Raw genomic sequence first — 23,752 nt, 5'->3', positions numbered from 1 at the left:
GTCCTGGAACTCACTTTGTAGACTAGGCTGGCCTCGAACTCAGAAATCCGCCTGCCTCTGCCTCCCGAGTGCTGGGATCAAAGGCGTGCGCCACCACGCCCGGCGCCTTGGCCTATTATTGATTACCTTAGTAGGGGAGGCCTACACTGACTATATTTTTCTGCAACATACACACAAAGTATCGATCAAGCAATAAAGAGTAAATACGAATCTTTCCTTCTGGTCTTTGTTTTAGATACTCCTGGTCCCTGCCCTTCAGTGAGCGTTAAAGAAGTTTCAAGAGATTCTGTGACCATCACTTGGGAAATCCCCACAATTGATGGTGGTGCTCCAGTCAACAATTACATTATTGAGAAGCGAGAAGCCGCCATGAGGGCATTCAAGACAGTAACCACCAAATGCAGCAAGACTCTTTACCGCATATCTGGACTCGTCGAGGGAACCATGTACTACTTTAGAGTGCTTCCAGAAAACATCTATGGTATCGGAGAGCCTTGTGAAACATCAGACGCAGTTCTAGTCTCAGAAGTACCTTTGGTGCCCACAAAACTAGAAGTGGTTGATGTCACCAAATCCACTGTGACCCTTGCTTGGGAGAAACCACTCTATGACGGTGGAAGCCGACTCACTGGATATGTTCTTGAAGCTTGCAAAGCCGGCACCGAGAGATGGATGAAAGTTGTCACTTTGAAACCCACAGTCTTAGAGCACACTGTCATTTCCCTGAATGAAGGCGAACAATACTTGTTTAGAGTGAGGGCTCAAAATCAGAAAGGCGTGTCAGAACCAAGAGAGATCGTCACACCAGTGACTGTACAAGACCTCAGAGGTAGGTACTGAATGCCTGTATAAATGCAAAATAAGTGAAAACACTGAGGGTTCAAGACTCATCTTCAGATCATATGTGAAAATAAATGCCTGATTTCTTTCTTACAGTGTTGCCGACAATTGATCTCTCCACAATGCCCCAAAAGACCATTCATGTCCCAGCTGGCAGACCAATTGAGCTGGTGATACCTATCACTGGTCGGCCACCACCCACTGCTTCCTGGTTCTTTGCTGGTTCTAAACTGAGAGAATCAGAGCGTGTCACAGTTGAAACCCACACTAAAGTCACCAAGCTAACCATCCGTGAAACTACTATAAGAGACACGGGAGAATATATACTTGAACTAAAGAATGTTACTGGAACCACCTCAGAGACAATAAAAGTTATCATTCTTGGTAAGTATGTGTGACAGGGTAACAATTTAGTTGTCAATGGTTAAATCACTGGCTTTGATTTAAAGTAAAATTTAATCTCCTGATATCTTTGCCTTTTAGATAAGCCTGGTCCACCAACTGGGCCCATCAAGATTGATGAAATTGATGCCACGTCAGTTACGATATCCTGGGAACCTCCCGAATTGGATGGTGGTGCTCCACTGAGTGGCTATGTGGTAGAACAGCGTGACGCTCATCGTCCAGGATGGCTGCCAGTTTCTGAGTCTGTAACAAGACCAACATTTAAGTTTACCAGACTCACCGAAGGAAATGAATACGTGTTCCGTGTGGCTGCAACGAACCGCTTCGGGATTGGCTCGTACTTGCAGTCTGAGGTCATAGAATGCCGAAGCAGCATCAGTAAGTTCTAGGACTCCTCCACCATTTCCTCTGTTGCTGACTCTGAATGTAGATGTCCCAATGAGAAGAAAAAACTAACTCCTGGGTTTTCCTAAGGTTGCTTGGCAGCCTTCAACAGTGTTAGATTTATTTTCTTAACTTCTTCACTTGGTTGAAGAAAGGAAAAAGAAAAAGGAGTCTGAGGAACAAAGAATGAGACAATGAAGGAGGAAATAAAGGGGGAAAGAGAAAGACCATGCAAGGGAGGGACTATAGACAACCCAATAGAAGGAAGTATAATATGTGTGCTTAATAAATATTTATAAAGTAAGATACAGCAAAAATGGAAAAGGCACAAAAGTGACCATGCTGGGAACATGGTCATTTGTCTTTCATAGCATCTAAAAATACCAACTAAAACCACAATACATACAAACTGCATTTTTTTTTACTCACGTTGACATATTGTATTTTTTTTCTGTCTTCCTGCAGGTATTCCTGGACCACCAGAAACATTACAGATATTTGACGTCTCCCGTGATGGCATGACACTTACTTGGTATCCACCTGAAGATGATGGTGGCTCCCAAGTGACTGGATATATCGTGGAACGTAAAGAAGTAAGAGCTGATCGGTGGGTCCGTGTAAATAAAGTACCAGTGACTATGACCCGGTACCGCTCCACCGGCCTTATTGAAGGCTTAGAATATGAGCATCGGGTCACAGCCATTAATGCAAGAGGAACTGGAAAGCCAAGTCGTCCTTCCAAACCCACCGTTGCCATGGATCCAATTGGTAAATATATTTTGTATACGCCGAGTTTATTGTGATACAATGGTTAGGTGATGAAACTCATCCTTCTAAAGTATATGAGTTCTGAGTTCTATGAGTTCTGAGAAATATATATAGCTTTGGAATCACCACCACAACACAACTACAGAATACAAAAATATAAAAAAAACAAAAGTGCTCATAGTCTGTATTTCCAACAACACACGGAATTTGTTATATAGCACAGTCAACATATAACCTTGCATCAACTGTAACAAGTACATTTTTTGTCTTTTTTTTCCCTAGCTCCACCAGGAAAACCACAAAATCCAAGAGTTACAGATACGACAAGGACATCAGTCTCCCTGGCCTGGAGTGTTCCAGAAGATGAAGGTGGATCTAAAGTCACAGGGTACTTGATTGAAATGCAAAAAGTAGATCAACGTGAATGGACCAAATGTAACACCACCCCAACCAAGATTCGGGAGTATACCCTAACACACCTACCTCAGGGCGCTGAATACAGATTCCGTGTCCTAGCTTGTAATGCTGGTGGACCTGGAGAACCTGCTGAGGTACCAGGAACAGTCAAAGTCACAGAGATGCTAGGTAAAAGACATGACCATTTACTTGTTGCTAGAATTGTATGACTTTTTCCTACCCCTCCATTCCAAAGACTCTAAATTATAATCCCTCCTTTTTCCTCAGAATACCCTGACTATGAACTTGATGAGAGATACCAGGAAGGTGTCTTTGTTCGACAAGGTGGAGTCATCAGGCTTACCATCCCAATCAAAGGAAAACCATTCCCAGTATGTAAATGGACCAAGGAAGGCCAAGACATTAGTAAGCGTGCCATGATTGCAACATCAGAAACACATACTGAGCTTGTGATCAAAGAAGCAGACAGAAACGATTCTGGAACTTACGACTTGGTTCTGGAAAACAAATGTGGCAAGAAGACCGTTTACATTAAGGTCAAGGTGATAGGAAGTCCCAACACTCCAGAAGGGCCACTGGAATACGACGACATACAAGCCCGCTCTGTAAGGGTCAGCTGGAGACCTCCTGCTGACGATGGTGGTGCTGACATCCTGGGCTACATCCTTGAGAGAAGAGAGGTACCTAAGGCTGCCTGGTATACCATTGACTCCAGAGTCCGAGGCACATCTCTGGTGGTGAAAGGCCTCAAAGAAAACGTGGAATACCATTTCCGTGTCTCAGCAGAAAACCAGTTTGGCATAAGCAAACCCTTGAAATCTGAGGAGCCAGTCATACCAAAGACACCACTGAGTAAGTGCTCTTTTAGCCACAAAGGTATAGGAGTTGGTTTGAATGCTTACATTGCTTAAGTTATCACCACCAGTTCATTAGATCTGAGATTGCACTCTGATCTGTGCTTTTCACTTGTGTTTACAGATCCACCAGAACCTCCAAGCAATCCTCCTGAAGTACTTGATGTGACCAAAAGTTCCGTTAGCTTGTCATGGTCTCGACCTAAAGATGATGGCGGCTCTCGAGTGACGGGCTACTACATTGAGCGCAAGGAGACATCCACTGACAAGTGGGTCAGACACAACAAAACCCAGATAACCACTACAATGTACACTGTCACCGGCCTCGTTCCCGATGCTGAGTACCAGTTCCGTATCATCGCACAGAATGACGTTGGCCTTAGCGAGACCAGCCCTGCTTCTGAACCAGTTGTTTGCAAAGATCCCTTTGGTAAGCAAAGAGTTTCCAAACGGACAAAAAGGCAATGGAGCAAGGCAGGCTTTTGCCTTTGCCTTTTTTCCCACCAATACACCTAATTCTTTTCTCAATTACCTTGAATATTTCAGATAAGCCAAGCCAACCAGGAGAACTTGAGATTCTCTCGATATCCAAAGACAGTGTCACACTCCAGTGGGAAAAACCCGAATGTGATGGTGGCAAAGAAATCCTCGGATACTGGGTTGAATACAGACAATCTGGAGACAGTGCTTGGAAGAAGAGCAATAAGGAACGGATCAAGGACAGACAGTTCACCATTGGAGGTTTGCTAGAAGCTACTGAATATGAGTTCAGAGTATTTGCCGAGAACGAGACTGGGCTCAGCCGACCACGTAGAACAGCTATGTCTGTCAAGACTAAACTAACATGTAAGTAGCCTACAGTTCTCTCTGCACGGGTTACAAACAAATCCTGTGGAAACTAACTCTTTCTGTCATCTAAGTTAAACTCCCCTGCTGGCATTTTGTATTTAGGGTAGTTTCTGATCACATTATTAGCATGTGTATGCATGTCAAAGCCCTCAACTTTAATTCCATTCTCCGATAAAGCTTGCTGGGGTTTAACTTAAGACTATAGAAACTAAGTGTTTTTCTGGAGTGGTTCACCCCTCTGATGCAATAGGCTTTTTAGTTTTGTCACCTTTTAGCAAGATTTGGAAGGTTCACAAACATACCTCACTTCAGTGAACCTAAGTAAGGACAAGACTCCTGTAAACTGGTCAAGAGACTCTTATTCCCTCAAAACCTCACATCATGTCCTAATGCCCTCTCAATCATAAAAAGTTACAGTGTGACACAGTAGGGTGATACACTGTCTTAATCACCATTTTCCACCTGACCCTAGAAAAATAAATGAATCTTAGACGTACATCATAGCACCTATGAAAGCTTAATAAATGGAATAATCCACTGCTGACATGCACAAACAGATTATAGATTCGGTAGTGATAATGCATTTAATGTAATCTTTCATCACGTGCAGCTGGAGAAGCCCCAGGAGTGCGCAAAGAAATGGCTGACGTGACCACCAAATTAGGCGAAGCTGCACAACTCTCGTGCCAGATAGTTGGAAGACCCCTTCCTGACATTAAATGGTACCGGTTTGGTAAGGAGCTCATACAAAGCCGGAAGTACAAAATGTCCTCAGACGGGCGCACGCATACTCTGACAGTAATGACAGAGGAACAAGAAGATGAAGGTGTTTACACATGTGTAGCCACAAATGAAGTAGGAGAAGTAGAAAGCAGCAGCAAGCTTCTTCTGCAAGCAGCACCACAGTTCCATCCTGGGTACCCACTGAAAGAGAAGTATTACGGGGCCGTGGGGTCTACGCTTCGGCTCCATGTTATGTATATTGGCCGCCCAGTACCTGCCATGACTTGGTTCCATGGCCAGAAACTTTTGCAAAACTCAGAAAACATCACCATTGAAAACACTGAGCACTATACTCACCTTGTCATGAAGAATGTCCAACGGAAGACTCACGCTGGGAAATACAGGGTTCAGCTCAGCAATGCCTTTGGGACAGTGGATGCCACCCTAGATGTGGAAATACAAGGTATTTTTCTTTGGCTTTCAGTGGGTTTCCTTTGACAGATCTCAGGAGGCACACTGTGAACCCTACCACAACTGTCCTTTCTCTCAACAGATAAACCAGACAAGCCTTCTGGACCCATTGTGATCGAAGCACTACTCAAGAACTCTGTGGTGATCAGCTGGAAACCACCTGCCGATGATGGTGGCTCCTGGATCACCAATTACGTGGTAGAGAAATGTGAGGCCAAGGAAGGTGCTGAATGGCAATTGGTGTCTTCAGCCATCTCGGTGACAACCTGCAGAATTGTGAACCTCACAGAGAACGCAGGCTACTATTTCCGGGTCTCAGCTCAGAACACCTTTGGCATCAGTGAGCCACTAGAGGTCGCCTCCATTGTGATCATCAAGAGTCCATTTGGTGAGCAGAAATCCTTTGAGGGGAAACAGAAGGTTCAGATAATCACTTTCTCTCGCTTTAATTGAATGTTTCTATGTTTTAGAGGGGAATGTGCATACCCTATCCTCTTCTTTGTAGTCACGCAGAACTTTGGAGTACTTCTGTTTATTTAAAATGAGATTTAGTTATAAATAAAGCTATTTTAAACATGGCAACTCTTTTTCTTTTCTAATAGAAAAGCCAGGTGTTCCTGGTAAACCAACCATCACTGCTGTCACAAAGGATTCTTGTGTTGTGGCTTGGAAGCCACCTGCGAGCGATGGAGGTGCAAAGATCAGAAATTACTACCTCGAAAGGCGCGAGAAGAAGCAAAACAAGTGGATTGCTGTGACGACAGAGGAAATTCGAGAAACCGTCTTCTCAGTGCAAAACCTTATTGAAGGTCTTGAGTATGAGTTCCGTGTAAAATGTGAAAACCTGGGTGGAGAGAGTGAATGGAGTGAAATATCAGAACCTGTCACTCCAAAATCCGACGTCCCGATTCAGGCTCCACGCTTCAAGGAGGAGCTGAGAAACCTGAATGTAAGGTATCAGAGCAACGCCACTTTGGTTTGCAAGGTGACTGGTCACCCAAAGCCTATTGTGAAATGGTACAGACAAGGCAAAGAAATTATCGCTGATGGACTCAAGTACAGGATTCAAGAATTTAAGGGTGGTTACCACCAGCTCATCATCGCAAGCGTCACAGATGATGATGCCACGGTGTACCAAGTCAGAGCCACCAACCAAGGGGGATCCGTGTCTGGCACTGCTTCCTTGGAAGTGGAAGGTAAAAGAAATCTCTGAACATCAGTTTGGTACCAGATAACCTATTGTTAATGTGTGGGGTGAAGCATTATGAAGTCTTGCTAAATTGTGTTCTTTGTTCTTTTACCTTGATACAGTTCCAGCTAAGATACACTTGCCCAAGACTCTCGAAGGCATGGGAGCAGTTCATGCTCTCCGAGGGGAAGTGGTCAGCATCAAGATCCCCTTCAGTGGTAAGCCAGACCCCGTGATCACCTGGCAGAAAGGACAAGATCTCATCGATAATAATGGCCACTACCAAGTGATTGTCACAAGATCCTTCACGTCACTTGTCTTCTCCAATGGAGTGGAGAGAAAAGATGCTGGCTTCTATGTCGTCTGTGCTAAAAACAGATTTGGAATTGATCAAAAGACAGTTGAACTGGATGTGGCTGATGTCCCCGACCCACCCAGGGGTGTCAAAGTTAGTGATGTCTCACGAGATTCTGTCAACTTAACTTGGACAGAGCCAGCTTCTGATGGTGGTAGCAAGGTCACTAACTACATCGTGGAAAAGTGTGCAACTACTGCAGAAAGATGGCTCCGAGTGGGACAGGCCCGAGAAACACGTTACACTGTGATCAACTTGTTTGGAAAAACAAGTTACCAGTTCCGAGTAATAGCTGAAAATAAATTTGGCCTGAGCAAGCCATCAGAGCCCTCAGAACCAACCGTTACCAAAGAAGATAAGACCAGAGCTATGAATTACGACGATGAGGTGGATGAAACCAGAGAGGTCACCACAGCTAAAGCATCACACTCCAAAACTAAAGAACTCTACGAGAGATACATGATAGCTGAAGATCTGGGGCGTGGCGAGTTTGGAATTGTCCACCGTTGCATTGAAACATCCTCAAAGAAGACATTCATGGCCAAATTTGTTAAAGTCAAAGGGACCGATCAGGTTCTAGTCAAGAAAGAGATTTCCATTCTAAACATTGCTAGGCACAGGAATATCTTATACCTCCATGAATCATTTGAAAGCATGGAAGAATTAGTTATGATCTTTGAATTTATATCAGGACTTGACATATTTGAACGCATCAATACGAGTGCCTTTGAACTTAATGAAAGAGAAATTGTAAGCTACGTCCGCCAAGTCTGCGAAGCACTAGAGTTCTTACATAGCCAGAATATTGGCCACTTTGACATTCGACCAGAAAATATCATTTACCAGACAAGAAAGAACTCCATTATTAAAATAATAGAGTTTGGTCAGGCCCGTCAGCTGAAGCCAGGAGACAACTTCCGGCTTCTGTTCACTGCCCCTGAATACTATGCCCCTGAGGTCCACCAGCATGATGTTGTCAGCACTGCCACAGACATGTGGTCGCTTGGCACACTGGTGTATGTGCTTCTGAGTGGAATCAACCCATTTTTGGCTGAAACTAACCAACAGATGATTGAGAACATCATGAATGCTGAATATACTTTTGATGAAGAAGCCTTCAAAGAAATTAGCCTTGAAGCGATGGATTTTGTCGACCGGCTATTAGTGAAAGAGAGAAAATCTCGCATGACAGCATCAGAGGCCCTGCAGCACCCATGGCTAAAGCAAAGGATCGACAAAGTCAGTACTAAAGTCATCAGAACACTGAAACACCGGCGGTACTACCACACACTGATAAAGAAAGACCTCAATATGGTCGTATCAGCAGCCCGGATCTCCTGTGGTGGTGCAATACGATCTCAGAGGGGAGTGAGCGTGGCTAAAGTTAAAGTCGCATCCATTGAAATTGGCCCTGTCTCCGGGCAAATAATGCACGCCATTGGCGAAGAAGGCGGGTATGTCAAATATGTTTGCAAGATCGAAAATTATGACCAGTCTACCCAGGTAACCTGGTACTTTGGCGTGAGACAGCTGGAAAACAGTGAAAAATATGAAATCACCTACGAAGATGGAGTGGCCACCATGTATGTCAAAGATATCACCAAATTTGATGATGGAACCTACAGGTGCAAAGCTGTCAATGACTACGGGGAAGACAGCTCTTACGCAGAGCTGTTTGTTAAAGGAGTGAGGGAAGTTTATGACTACTATTGCCGCCGAACCAAGAAAGTCAAGCGCAGAACAGATGCAATGCGGCTCCTTGAACGGCCACCAGAGTTTACCTTGCCTCTCTATAACAAGACGGCATACGTGGGTGAAAATGTCCGCTTTGGAGTAACTATTACCGTCCACCCGGAGCCTCGTGTGACGTGGTATAAATCGGGTCAGAAAATCAAGCCAGGTGACGATGACAAGAAGTACACATTCGAGTCTGACAAGGGTCTTTATCAATTAACAATCAACAGTGTGACCACAGACGATGATGCTGAATACACTGTTGTGGCAAGGAACAAACACGGCGAAGATAGCTGTAAAGCAAAGCTGACGGTGACTTTACATCCACCCCCAACGGAGACCACACTCAGACCCATGTTCAAGCGGCTGCTGGCGAATGCCGAGTGCCACGAAGGCCAAAGTATCTGCTTTGAGATCAGAGTTTCTGGCATCCCCGCACCAACATTAAAATGGGAGAAGGATGGCCAGCCGCTGTCCCTCGGGCCCCACATTGAAATTGTCCATGAAGGCTTAGATTATTATGCACTGCATATCAGGGATACTTTGCCAGAAGACACGGGTTATTACAGAGTCACAGCCACAAACACGGCCGGATCCACTAGCTGCCAGGCTCACTTACAGGTAGAGCGGTTGCGCTACGTCAAGCAGGAATTCCAGAGTAAAGAAGAACGTGAGCGCCATGTCCAAAAACAGATTGACAAGACACTGAGGATGGCTGAAATCCTTTCTGGAACTGAAACTGTGCCACTGACTCCCATAGCCCAAGAGGCTCTGAGAGAAGCTGCCATTCTTTACAAACCAGCGGTAAGCACCAAGACTGTCAAAGGAGAATACCGACTTCAGACGGAGGAAAAGAAAGAAGAGAGAAAACTCCGCATGCCTTACGAAGTCCCAGAGCCCCGCAGGTTCAAACAAGCTACGGTAGAAGAAGACCAGCACATCAAGCAGTTCGTGCCTATGTCTGACATGAAATGGTATAAGAAGATTCGGGATCAATATGAAATGCCTGGGAAACTTGACAGAGTTGTCCAGAAAAGGCCCAAGCGCATCCGCCTTTCAAGATGGGAGCAGTTCTATGTGATGCCTCTTCCTCGCATTACTGACCAATACCGACCTAAATGGCGGATCCCCAAACTGACCCAAGACGATCTGGAAATGGTGAGGCCAGCCCGACGGCGTACCCCTTCCCCTGACTATGATCTATACTACTATAGAAGGAGGAGACGCTCTCTGGGTGACATGTCAGATGAGGAACTCCTCCTCCCCATTGATGACTACCTGGCGATGAAGAGAACCGAGGAAGAGAGGCTGCGTCTGGAAGAGGAGCTTGAGCTGGGCTTCTCAGCTTCGCCCCCCAGCCGAAGCCCCCCGCGCTTTGAGCTGTCTAGCCTGCGCTATTCTTCTCCACCAGCTCATGTCAAGGTGGAGGACAGAAGAAGAGACTTCAGGTACTCGACCTATCACATCCCCACAAAGGAGGAAACCAGCACGAGTTATGCAGAGCTGCGGGAACGGCATGCCCAGGCCTCATACAGGCAGCCGAAGCTACGGCAGAGGATCATGGCTGAGAAGGAGGAAGAGGAGCTACTGCGGCCAGTGACAACCACCCAGCGTCTCTCAGAATATAAGAGTGAGCTGGACTACATGTCAAAGGAAGAAAAGTCTAAAAAGAAATCGAAACGACAGAGACAAGTGACAGAAATAACGGAAATTGAAGAGGAATACGAAATCTCAAGACGGGCTCAAAGGGAATCGTCCTCCTCCGTGTCCAGACTACTCAGACGCCGTCGCTCCTTGTCTCCAACTTATATTGAGTTAATGAGACCAGTGTCTGAGCTGATCCGGTCCCATCCACAACCTGCTGAGGAATATGAAGACGACGCAGAAAGAAGGTCTCCTACTCCAGAGAGAACTCGCCCGCGTTCTCCCAGCCCCGTGTCTAGCGAGCGATCCCTCTCAAGGTTTGAGAGGTCGGCAAGATTTGACATCTTTTCCAGGTACGAGTCCATGAAAGCTGCCTTAAAGACTCAGAAGACATCGGAAAGGAAGTATGAGGTTTTGAGTCAGCAGCCTTTCACACTGGACCACGCCCCTCGAATCACACTGCGGATGCGCTCCCACAGGGTTCCCTGTGGCCAAAACACACGCTTCATCCTAAACGTCCAGTCGAAGCCGACTGCCGAGGTTAAATGGTACCACAATGGTGTAGAACTCCAAGAAAGCAGCAAGATTCATTACACCAACACAAGTGGGGTGCTGACCTTGGAGATTCTGGACTGCCAGACTGAGGACGGTGGAACCTACCGTGCCGTGTGCACCAACTACAAAGGCGAGGCGTCAGACTACGCAACCCTGGACGTAACTGGCGGAGCTTATACCACCTATGCATCCCAGCGCAGAGATGAGGAGGTCCCCAAGTCAGTCTTCCCTGAACTGACGAAAACGGAGGCATACGCAGTCTCATCCTTCAAGAGAACATCTGAGCTGGAAGCTGCTTCTTCGGTCAGGGAAGTGAAGTCACAAATGACAGAGACGAGGGAAAGCCTCTCGTCCTATGAGCATTACGCCTCTGCGGAGATGAAAAGTGCCACATCTGAGGAAAAGTCTCTGGAAGAAAAAGCCACGGTGAGAAAGATTAAGACGACACTGGCAGCAAGAATTTTAACCAAGCCACGCTCCATAACTGTCCATGAAGGTGAGTCTGCGAAGTTTTCCTGCGATACCGATGGGGAGCCCGTACCAACTGTGACCTGGCTGCGTGGAGGACAAGCGGTGAGTACTTCTGCTCGCTACCAGGTAACCACCACCAAGTACAAGTCGACCTTCGAGATTTCTTCAGTGCAAGCTTCTGATGAGGGCAACTATAGCGTGGTAGTTGAAAACAGCGACGGGAAGCAAGAAGCACAGTTCACGCTGACCGTGCAAAAGGCCAGGGCTATTGAAAAGGCTGTGACATCACCACCCAGAGTCAAGTCCCCAGAGCCTCGGGTGAAATCCCCAGAAACAGTGAAGTCTCCCAAAAGAGTGAAATCTCCAGAACCAGTAACTGGTCATCCAAAAGCCGTGTCACCCACAGAGACAAAGCCAGCAGAGAAGGGGCAACAGCTCCCAGTCTCTGCCCCACCAAAGATAACTCAGTCCCTGAAAGCAGAAGCTTCCAAAGACATTGCAAAGCTGACCTGTGCGGTTGAAAGTAGCGCACTATGTGCAAAAGAGGTCGCCTGGTATAAAGATGGCAAGAAACTCAAGGAAAATGGGCATTTTCAGTTTCATTACTCAGCGGACGGTACCTATGAACTCAAAATTCACAATCTTAGCGAATCTGATTGCGGAGAGTATGTTTGTGAGGTCTCTGGTGAAGGGGGAACTTCCAAAACCAGCTTCCAGTTTACTGGACAATCCTTCAAGAGTATTCATGAGCAGGTGTCAAGTATATCAGAAACTAAGAAATCGGTTCAGAAAACTGCTGACTCAGCAGAAACCAAGAAATCAGCTCAGAAAACTGCTGAGTCGCCAGAAGCCAAGAAACCAGCACAGAAAACTGCTGAGTCACCAGAAGCCAAGAAGCAGGAACCAATAGCTCCTGAATCAATTTCCTCAAAGCCAGTAATTGTTACTGGACTGCAGGATACAACAGTTTCTTCAGACAGTGTTGCTAAATTTACAATTAAAGTTACTGGAGAGCCCCAGCCAACTATCACCTGGACAAAGGATGGAAAGGTAACCAATTCTAAAATGTCTTTTATTTTCTAGAAAAAAAAAATCTAATGCCTCCCCGACTCATCCATACCTCCTAAAGAAAGTTCTATGTTAAACTATTACTTAAAACTCCAATCACTTGCTTTCCACAGGCTATTGCACAAGGCAGTAAATACAAACTCTCTAACGACAAAGAAGAATTCATCTTAGAAATTCTCAAGACTGAGACATCTGATGGCGGACTTTATGCCTGTACAGTAACAAATTCTGCTGGATCTGTGTCCTCGAACTGCAAGCTAACAATAAAAGGTACATGTAGTTTTGTCCTTAACCAATGTTTTTTAGAGAACAGTATTAATAGTTTCAGAACACAAACATACACAATTCTAAAATTAAACATTTTCTAATCCAGACACACAGATTTACAGTTAATACACTATCAGCATAAAAGCATGATTGCATGAAATGCTGTATAAGATCTCACAGACCTTACAAACTGTTCTCAGGAATAGTTAAGAATAAAGCCGGGCGGGTCTGGTGGCTCTAGCCTGGAATCATTACATTGGATGATGGCAGGAGAATAAGGAAGTTAGCCTCAGTTATATAACGAACTTCAAGTCAGCCTGGGCTATATGAGGCCCTATTTCAAAAAGTAAAATTAAATAAAACTGAGTGAATACACAATGTGGTAGTTCCTCTCAAACTTTTATGCTTGTCATTTTCCAAGGAGCACAAACTTAGTGAGGGAGTCACCCTCGTATCCCAGTTAAAATTAATTCGTCTCAGTCTTTCAAAAAATAATTTTTCAGTTGCTCCACAGTCCTCAGTCAAACCTTTGCTTACTCTGCTCAAGATGTGCTTCCCCTCATGTTGTAAAATGATCTTAATTTAATCTAGTTTAAGAAACTATTATGCCCAATCTCAAGAGTCATATGAGACAATTTTCTACAATTGGAACTGAGACTTGGTGTTACCTACACATTATATAGCAGTTGACACTTGTCTTTGACGATAATCACATAGTAGAATCTACAAAAGTGGAGAAAATCGCCCTCCAATTAAGTCTACTTACAGAGGTTTCTTTTTTAGCCGTAAAAGACACCGAGGCACAGAAAGTATCTACCCGGAAGACCTCCGAAGTCACATCTAAGAAGAAAGCAAGTGTCCAAGAGGAGATTTCTCAAAAAGCCCTAACTTCTGAAGAAATCAAAACGTCAGAAGTAAAATCTCATGAAACACTGGCCATCAAGGAGGAAGCATCCAAAGTTCTGGTTGCCGAAGAAGTCAAGAAGTCAGCAGCAGCCTCCGTGGAGAAATCCATTGTCCACGAAGAAGTCACCAAAACCTCACAGGCATCAGAAGAAGTCAAAACTCACACGGAGATCAAAGCACTGTCTACCCAGATGAACATAACCAAGGGACAGCGAGTGACCCTGAAAGCCAACATTGCTGGGGCCGCAGATGTGAGATGGGTCCTGAACGGCATTGAGCTTCCGAACTCAGAGGAATACAGATACGGGGTATCTGGCAGTGACCAAACTCTCACCATCAAGCAGGCCAGTCACAGAGAGGAAGGAATCCTCACCTGCATAGGCAAAACCAGCCAGGGAGTTGTCAAGTGTCAGTTTGACTTGACCCTGAGCGAAGAACTCTCAGATGCTCCAAGCTTCATCACACAGCCCAGATCTCAAAACATTAACGAGGGACAGAATGTTCTCTTTTCTTGTGAGATCAGCGGGGAGCCGTCCCCTGAAATTGAGTGGTTTAAAAATAACATGCCAGTAAGTTTAAGTTTTGGATATATATTGGAGAAAATTTAAAATATCACGTCCCTTGCCACAGACTTCAATGCCTCTTTCCTTTTCTTCTTTTTTTTTTTTTTTTTTTTTAGATTTCCATTTCTTCAAATATCAGCGTGAGTCGCTCCAGAAATATATACACTCTTGAAATCCGAACCGCGTCTGTAAGCGACAGCGGAAAGTACACAATCAAGGCCAAGAATTTCCGTGGCCAGTGTTCAGCAACAGCGTCCCTCACAGTGCTCCGTAAGTACATCTTTGCCATTTTCCCTAAGAAGTCAGGGCAGGTGAGGTGTGCACGTGTGAGAAAGACAGGCCTCTTGTGGGAGTTCATCTTCAGAATCAGTTTCACTAAATGGAAATTTTGGTAAGTTAAATTTTGGAAGTAAAGCTACCAACAGCCCTTGTAAGACTTTCCAGAACACTTCACATGTTAATTATCTTATATATGGTTAATCATTTTTCTCCTAGCAACTTCTAGCAGCTGCATGTAAACTTAAGGATCATTTCTTAGAGCCATTGAGCTAGCTCTTGACAACTGTATGTATGTATATATGTATTTGCTTATGCTTCAACAGCAAACTGTTTGGGTTGTGTTTCCGTGTGCGTATGTTAAGTTTTCATTCCCGTTAAGTCATCGTCAGATGTCACCAAGTAACACGATGTCTTTGATGTCCCCTGTGTATCTGCTATGCTCTACAGCTCTGGTGGAAGAACCACCGAGAGAGGTGGTATTGAAAACGAGCGGTGACGTGAGCTTGCACGGAAGCGTCTCGTCTCAGTCAGTCCAAATGTCTGCCTCTAAGCAGGAGGCATCCTTCAGCAGCTTCAGCAGCAGCAGCGCTAGCAGCATGACTGAAATGAAGTTTGCCAGCATGTCTGCCCAAAGCATGTCTTCCATGCAAGAGTCCTTTGTAGAAATGAGTTCCAGCAGCTTTATGGGAAAATCTAGCATGACACAACTGGAAAGCTCAACCAGTAGAATGCTCAAAGCAGGCGGAAGAGGTGAGCAAAAGAATTCCTGGTAGAGGTAGATCAAGCCACCTAGCATGGCATCGTTCTAGAGCACTGGTTCTCCACCTTCCTAATGCTGCGACCCTTTAATACAGTTCCTCACGTTGTCGCGACTCCCAATCATGAAATTATTTTTGTTGCTACTTCCCAACTGTAATTCTGCTACCTTTATGAACCGTAATGAAAATATTTTGGGAGATAGGAGTTGGCCACAGGGGTCACGGCCCACATGTTGAGAACCACTCACTGTCTTAGTGCATTAAAATTCAATAGAAAGCGAGTGAATAGGATTTCTTGTTTTCGGTGATCCTAAAACTTTTCTGTTGCTGTTTCATTAAGGAATTCCACCTAAAATTGAAGCTCTTCCCTCTGATATCAGCATTGACGAAGGCAAAGTTCTAACAGTAGCCTGTGCTTTTACTGGGGAGCCTACTCCAGAAATAACATGGTCCTGTGGTGGAAGGAAAATCCAAAACCAAGAACAACAAGGAAGATTCCACATTGAAAACACAGACGACCTGACCACCCTGATCATCATGGATGTACAGAAACAAGATGGTGGACTTTATACCCTAAGCTTAGGGAATGAATTTGGATCTGACTCTGCCACTGTGAATATTAATATCCGCTCTATGTAAGAGGGCCAGGGCCAAGAGCGGGGGCCCTTACACTCAATGCTCATTCATAATCTCTCTCAAATGATTCACATGGACTAATCTTTCTGACCTGTAAATATTTTTAAGTAGTTTTGTATCCATCTAAATGAGTCACAGTTCCAAAACTATGCATTTCAATCCTTTCATACTTGACCTGAGAATATTTGCTAATGACATACATGTACATACTGTATATAGCCGGGTTCACGGTTATAAAGTTTTGTACCATTTATTTTATGACATTTTACACTGTAACTTTTGAAACTAACTGTTGGTGGGAGAAAGTTTCTTATAGATTATGGGACGAATACCCTGCCAATACTTAATCAATCTTTGTGCCTCAACATACTGTTGATGTCTAAGTATGCCTCAGTGGGTTGAGAAATTCCCCACTGAAGATGTCCGATCCACCTAAAAAAAGGATGCTGCTGTACATGTCCCTGACATGTGCACTGACACCTACTGAGTCAGAAATGTAAGGCATTGGTGATGTTTGCATCTACCCTCCTGTAAGCAACACTTTAACGTCTTACGTTTTCTCTGATGATGTCACACTGAAAATTATCATGACATATATAACCAGAGCAAAGTGTAACGGCCATACACTTTGTTCGCCCACTTCACACTGTCTCTGGCATATAGAGTGCACGGATAGCTTGGAAAAAGTACCATCTCCTGGCCATCCCCTCGTCTAACCAAGCTATTCAAGTATTCCTATGCCAGGGCGGTGTCAACTCCTGGAGGTCCCAGGTGCAGCTCCTGCCTCGTGTGGTAGTTCTAAATTTAAATTTCACCGGGAACTGGGCAACTAAGCAATGAGCCACAGCAAAATAATAATAATAAAAATGTAACAACAAGTGAAGCTGTCGTTAAAACAACAATACTACCAACTGCCCATAAAAAAAAAAATTACTAATTTGATGTAGTCCTCTTCACGCCAGTGTCTGTTCAATTGTTAGTTATACATATTGGACCTCCTTGAGATTAAAAAACAAAATAAAGCAAGCTATCTGCACCTCAAAATGTGTGGTTGGTTGTTTTCTGTGCAATCCTGGAGAGGAACTATAACTTCTACACAGAACATGGATTACCGTAGACAGGATAAGAACAGGCAAGTTCTAATGTTAAAAATGTACTCAAAGCACATTGCTATATTAGATGAATTCAATAATTTTGTTTTAAAAGCCTAGTTCTCAAGAATAAATTTATCTAAAAAGTCTGTCTTCCAAACTTATCAAGAAAGATGGTTTCATAGGAAACAATTCGATTGACTACTACAGCTACAAACAGAGCAAATAACAGGTCTTAGGACTAATAAAGATCTTAAGTAGTATAGTTCAAACAATTAATAGCAAGGAAGAGATGACTCGGTGGTTAAGAGCACTGAATGTTCTTCCAGAGGGTCAGGGTTCAATTCCCAGCATCCACATAGTGATTTGTAACTATCTATAACTCTAGTTCTACAGTATCAGGCATGCTTTCTGGGCACCAAGCATGCATGCAGTACACATACATTCAGGCAAAGCAACCATTTCCATAAAATAAAATAATTTAAAAACAACTGATATTTACTTGATACTAAAAAGCTTATGCCATAAAACCCCATATTTGTCCACTTCAATTAGGTAAGACTATCAACATGCAAAGAGGACCACTTGCCTAAAGCGACATCAATATTAACTATAGGAGACCAAAACCAAAGACAACATACTTTAAGTTTTTACTTCTCTAAAAGACCACATTGGGTCTTTATTAACAGATTCAGCAAGTTTTCTGGTTTAAGTCAGATTTCCTAAAAGCAGAACCCAGGGTTCTGGCATCAACCCTGGTTCTGGCGTCAGCACAGTCTTGAGTACGATCTTGTTAGCTGCCCATTTAGTGAGGACATGCCCTGCTCCCAGGCATGCCTGCCAACCTGGAAAATACTTGGTAGGAGTGCAACAGCAGGTGATCAAGACAAACATTCTCCTCAGCCAAGTCCTTGATGACTACCACAGGAAGGAAGGAGGTACAGGACAGAGAATGAAAAACCACACAAGAATGTAGCATCAACAAGCCCCCAGCCTGATCTCAGGAAGCACAATGCCACTGAGATGCTTCAAGAAGCAAGGATGCCCCTTGTGTGGCCCATAAATCAATCAGCAAGTGTAGTCTTTGGGACTGGGGAGAGGAAGAGAGACAGAAGAAGGTGTGCAGACGAGAGAGCCCCTGTTGGGCAGGGTGGTTTTCTGCTTACAGGGGCAGCTAAACAGTCAACACCCAAGAAACTCCAAGTGAGAAGGATCCCAACACATCCCTCTGGCAGTGAGGGAACTGGTAACGCCAGTTGCACATCTCACCTTCGTTAACTGCTCATGCTTCAAAATGAGAGACCAGGGCTGATAACTCAGCCAGTAGTGATGTTGTCCAAGCAAGAGGACTTGAATTCATTCCCCAGAAAAACAAAAAAAAACAAAAAACAAAATGTGGTGGCATAAGATTTGTAATCCCAGTGGTGGAGAAGGTAGTCCATCCAACCCAGCCTACTCAGGGAGCCCTGGGCCAATCAATGAGAGTTCCTGCCTCCAAAAACCACTGTGGCACCCACCTGAGGAGGGATGACACCTAAGATTGTCTTCTGATCTCCACAGGCAACTGTGCACCCACACTCGTTCGAGGGCTTGCGAAGGGTCATTCCCTGAGGAGGACTCTGGCTTTGATGTATGGTCATACTGCTTACCAGCCACAGCCCGTGATGATCTCTCATCTGCTCTGTCAGCTCCCAGATCCTTGGGGAGGGGAATGTCAGCAACTTCGTTCAAAGGAATGGGGAAATATACCTGAAGCCAAGGCCTGATTTGCATTTTTCACCTCAGTGGAAGCTCCTGGCTGGACCACAGGATACTGCTGATGGGTACACTCAAGGGAATTGCCTTGGGAGACTGAGATGGAACTCTTTGACCCTGGCGCCTACCACCGTTTTTCCTAGCTCCTCTGCAAATTCCCACTGAAGTGGATGTCATTGCTGCTTCCTGCTCTCCCTCCTTCAATAATCTGGGGAATGGCCCCTGGTTCCTCAGTGCTTCATCTCCAAGTCATATTAATTGTCCTTTCCCCATGCCCATCAACAAGGGGCAACAGAAAGCAGGAAGAAAAAAAAAAATGCACAGCCCTCCCCAGATTCCAACCCACTGAACTTACTGGCTGTCATCACTCCCCTCCTGCCCTTTCTTCCTGTTTTATAATCCACACCCTGGTGACACAGCAAGCAGAATGTGTTGGAATTACACACCTGCATTGAGGACATGTGAGGTGACCTGAATGCTAACCTCAAACCTAGGCTCTGCTTACTGGTTTGTACGAGTTGGAGGTGGTTAGTGAGCTTCACCATGCCTAAGATGGGAACAACACTCTCAATACTGTTGGGAGCATTAGGCGAGTTACTACATGTAAAGTTCATATAGTGGTGCTCAGCGTAGCATCCGAGATCTATGAACAAGTTCTTCTTAGGAGGCCACCATGTAAAAGAAGGAAGCTACCTTAGAGTCTCACTGATGGTCACCAAACACATGAGTTTGCTAGGGCAACTGGAAACAAGTCCTAGTGACTGCCTTGCACAAAACAAAGAAACTCAGTTCTGGAGATAAGAAATCCAAAATTCCATGTCTGCAGAGTTTTTCCCGAGAGCGGTGAGGGGAGAACCTGCCCCAAACCTCAGTACATGCATGTCTATCTCCCACCCTCTCCCCTTCAGGAGGACAGCCATGCTGGACCAGGATCCATCTTAATTCCCTTCATCTCTCCAAAGACCCATCTCAAATTAGGTCACATCCCGGGGTACTAGAGGTTGAGAATCCAGCATCTCTTTGGGGGAAGATAAAATCCTCAACTTGTAACACTAGAAGTGACAAGCATATCTACAGTCTCATAGGAACACTTTGATGGAGTCTTTCCAAACATGGTCATCCTCTATCCAATAGTAGTGAGCTGGAGAACAGAAACACATGGCAATGGGGAAGATGATTAACCAGGAATGGTCAGCTGAGAAAAAAGCTAGATGCCTGCTTCCATGGTGACCAAGCCCAGTAAGAATATTTTCAGACTGCTCCAGGATAATAAAGGAAATTATTGGTACCAAAGGACATTTTTAAGACAATTGACAATGTCCCGTTTCCTGGCATCAGGAGAAAGCGGTCTGCCGGGTAAGGGACTTTGAACATAGGGTGGTCTAGACTACAAAGGCTTGCTTTTATATCTTTGAATAGTCATGAGTACCTGCTCTGTTCCTTGGGATATCTGTTAACAGAGCACTTCCTATAATTCCTTGGAAGCAGAAGAAGCAACCAACACCACCCCTGAAACACCTGTGAAGGACCCGGTGCCCTGAATAACCTTTCCTCACACAGTCAGGAAAAGCAGTTAATCGTCCTTGTATAAGGTCCCTCACAAACCAGGTGCTTCTAAACAGAGCCTTAAGGACTAAGGTTGCTTGCTAGGGATAAGGTCCTTGAGTTTAAAGGGAAAACCCCAGAATTTTCAAGGGAACCTTGCTGCCAAACCATGTTAGAGGAACACGGAGTCAGAATTCGTCCCTCACACTGCTGCACATGACTGAAGCGCTTCTATTTGGCAGCTGCCAGGTGCTCAAAAACCCACCATAATCTGCTTTGAGATTCTGGTCAATAAAGGTCCTACTAGTTGCCCAGTGTGCTATGAACCTTGACCTATGTCCATGAAGAGGGCAACTATCCCTCCTCTACTGCCACTTAGCTGTTTGGAACTCAAACGGGAGGAACGTTGTAGCATCAATACACCCATCTGGCTAGCAGACATAAGGGAAGGTGAACTGCCTTGCCAATATAAATAGAGTCCACTTACGAAGAACTTGGTCAGTGGAGAGACCACAGGAAGGAAGGATGAAAGTGGAAGAACACTAGTGTCTACGACTAACATTGCTGCTGTAGCTTGCTTTTCCATTGCTGAGACAAAACACTCACCAAAGTCAACTTAGAGTGAGAAAAGCTTTGCTTCACCGTGTCCCGTCACGGTCCATCAAGCCATGCCCACACAGGAGCTCGAGGCAGGAACTGAAGCAGACTATTGAAGAAGGGAACTTGAGGCTTCTTCTCTTAACCCAGGACCACCTGCCAAGGGGGTGGCACCACCCACAGTGGGCTGGGCCTTCCCACACCATTCATTAATCAAGAAAAAGCTCCTCAGACACAGGCCAACCTGATGGAGGCAATTCCTCAACTGAGGCTCCCTCTTCCCAGGCTGAAGGGGCTCTGGCCAATGCAAGCTCGGTGGGCATGGCTCTGGCAGGCCTGCCCTTCTCTCCCACCCCCTCTGCCTTGCTAAAAACCTTACATTCCTAAAACTAGCCCCCAAGGTCTATTCCCTTATTTGGCCACTTCCTCCTCCTGAGGCGACTACTACTGTTTAGCTATCAAAGTATTTAAGTCAAGCAACCAAAAGGCCCCTTGGCTTACCTAATTAACATGCCCAGTTAAAACGAAATGCCTCATCCTTAAACAGAAAGGTTTCCCCCTTGTACCTTTATAAACCATTTTTCTATGTGCCACATCTGTCTGCTCTCTACCTAGAGGCAGCCCTTTGTCACACTCTGGGAGAAATACCCCATCTCCCTTTCCCCTTGACTCCCCTCTCCTTTGTTCCCTTCCCCTTCTCCGTCTTCCTCATTTTCTATCTTTGTTCCTTATCCCCACACTCTGTCCCTGGAGCAAATAAATCTAGTTTGCGTTGAGAACTTGGTCTTGGGGAATACCTTTCCTTTCACAAGGAACTCTGACTCTAGTCTGTCACGTTGACAACAGCTAACCAGCACATTACCCAAGGTCACTCAGTGAGCTGCAGACCTGGATCTTCAGAAGCCCCGTCTGTATATACACCATGTCCTGCCACTACTTCCTCACTCAAAAGGACAAACCCAGTGAATAATGGGGAGATGAGAGGCAGTGCTTGTTTAGGGTGGAGCGGCTTGGGTTCTGTTCCAATTAGAAGCTCAGCTCTAAAACAGGCACAAACAGCAAAAATCCCTTCCATTTATTCCCTATTTTCAAAACAAAAACCAAAACCTCACTTGCAATGTAGCCAATCTGTCATCCTCAGAAAGCTGAGGCTAGAAATTACACTGACCACTGAAACTTTCCTGAGATCTGCAAGAGCCACCAAAGAGGGAGGGTGCTTATCCGACTCAGCATGTCACACTGGGGCAGTAGTGAAGTCAGAGTTTTCTAGAAACTGTATCACTGGGTCTTAAATTAAAAAACCAAAGCCCACATTTTCCCATACACTCCTCAGATATCCTGACAAAATATTCGGCCTGCCTCCTGAAGGCTGGTTTGAGGCAATGGCCTCCTGACAGTTCTTAGAATGTTAGTGGGTGTTGCCACTAACTAATAGAGCTTTCTCTGTGGGGTAAGTGCTTGGTGGGCATTATTCTACACTAAGAACTTACTTCTGGACTTGCCCTGACTGGGAAAATAGCCCAACACAATGTTGGTTTGTTTTATGTCAACCTGACATAACATTGAGTCATCTGAAAGGAGGGAACCTCAATAGATAAAATAGTTCCATAGATCAGCTGTAGGGCATTTTCTTAACTAGTGATTGATAGGGGAGAGCCCCGCCCATTTTGAGTGGAGCTGTCCCTGGACTGGTAGTCCTGGGTTCTATAAAAAAGCAAACAGAAGCTGGGCGTGGTGGTGCACGCCTTTAATCCCAGCACTCGGGAGGCAGAGGCAGGCAGATTTCTGAGTTCGAGGCCAGCTTGGTTAGTTCCAGGACAGCCAGGGCTATACAGAGAAACCCTGTCTCGAAAAAAACAAAAACAAAATAAAACAAAACAAAAAAGCAAAAAAGCAAACTGAGCAAGCCAATAAGAAGCACTCTTCCATGGCCTCTGCAATCAGCTCCCACCTCCAAGTTCCCCGCCCTGTTTGAGTTCCTGTCCTGACTTTCTTCTATAATGAACAGTGATATGGCAACATAAACTAACCCCTTTCCTTTTCAATTTGCTTTTTGGTCATGGTGTTTCATTGCTAGGACAATAATGTAACAAAATACAGATTTAGTTCCTTTACAGAACAGTTCTCGGGATTCCACTAATCCTGGAAGCCCTGCAGACCCAGACAGAGCGGGCACCAGAAATGAAAAGCAAGCACAGAAGTCAAGAGTCTCCAAGGACCTCAACAGTCCCATGCCTCAGACTAAGCAAGAGACAACCTCGAGCAACAGGTCAAAGTCCTCACACAACAAGTGCTCTTGACTCACTGTCTCCTTAAAATCCTGGAAAGTCAGCACAATCTACTCCTCAGAATGTAAGATTCCCTTAAGCTTCATAATTGACCTCAAAGTGCCAATTCCCAGACTAAAGCCTTGACAGAAGCCAGGGGCAGTGGTGTTCATCCACAGCCCCAGGTAATCTGGAGACTGAGGCAGGAGGAACCCGGAGCCCGGAAGCTATAGCTTAGTCTGATCAATATAACAAAAACTTAAAAGGAAAAGTAACTCAACATCTACACGTAAATCAAGGTATATGTCCTCAAAAAAGCCAACTCCACAAATGTGTGTGGGTCAAGGACAAAGGGCTCCAA

General features: G+C 45.0%; 1 protein-coding gene across 2 annotated transcripts in view; it reads left to right on the top strand.

The window, feature by feature from the left end:
• Ttn (titin) overlaps positions 1–17,174 on the top strand; it is a 273,795-nt gene extending 256,621 nt beyond the window's left edge. For both annotated transcript variants that reach the window (XM_029536006.1, XM_029536008.1), the window contains 17 exons: positions 236–829; positions 937–1,224; positions 1,324–1,623; positions 2,095–2,397; positions 2,680–2,982; positions 3,082–3,666; positions 3,793–4,098; positions 4,215–4,514; positions 5,128–5,703; positions 5,794–6,099; positions 6,314–6,907; positions 7,023–12,709; positions 12,841–12,997; positions 13,778–14,469; positions 14,580–14,733; positions 15,190–15,492; positions 15,841–17,174. In XM_029536006.1, the coding sequence (XP_029391866.1) occupies positions 236–829; positions 937–1,224; positions 1,324–1,623; positions 2,095–2,397; positions 2,680–2,982; positions 3,082–3,666; positions 3,793–4,098; positions 4,215–4,514; positions 5,128–5,703; positions 5,794–6,099; positions 6,314–6,907; positions 7,023–12,709; positions 12,841–12,997; positions 13,778–14,469; positions 14,580–14,733; positions 15,190–15,492; positions 15,841–16,139 (11,747 nt within the window). In that variant the 3' untranslated portion in view covers positions 16,140–17,174. The remainder of the gene's footprint in view (positions 1–235; positions 830–936; positions 1,225–1,323; positions 1,624–2,094; positions 2,398–2,679; positions 2,983–3,081; positions 3,667–3,792; positions 4,099–4,214; positions 4,515–5,127; positions 5,704–5,793; positions 6,100–6,313; positions 6,908–7,022; positions 12,710–12,840; positions 12,998–13,777; positions 14,470–14,579; positions 14,734–15,189; positions 15,493–15,840) is intronic.
• The last annotated feature ends 6,578 nt before the right edge of the window (positions 17,175–23,752 follow it).

This window comes from Mus pahari, chromosome 3 (genome assembly GCF_900095145.1).
Source record: "Mus pahari chromosome 3, PAHARI_EIJ_v1.1, whole genome shotgun sequence".
Classification (NCBI taxonomy): domain Eukaryota; kingdom Metazoa; phylum Chordata; class Mammalia; order Rodentia; family Muridae; genus Mus; species Mus pahari.
Note: the sequence above shows the minus strand (reverse complement) of the source record. Positions and strands in the feature narration are given on the sequence as shown.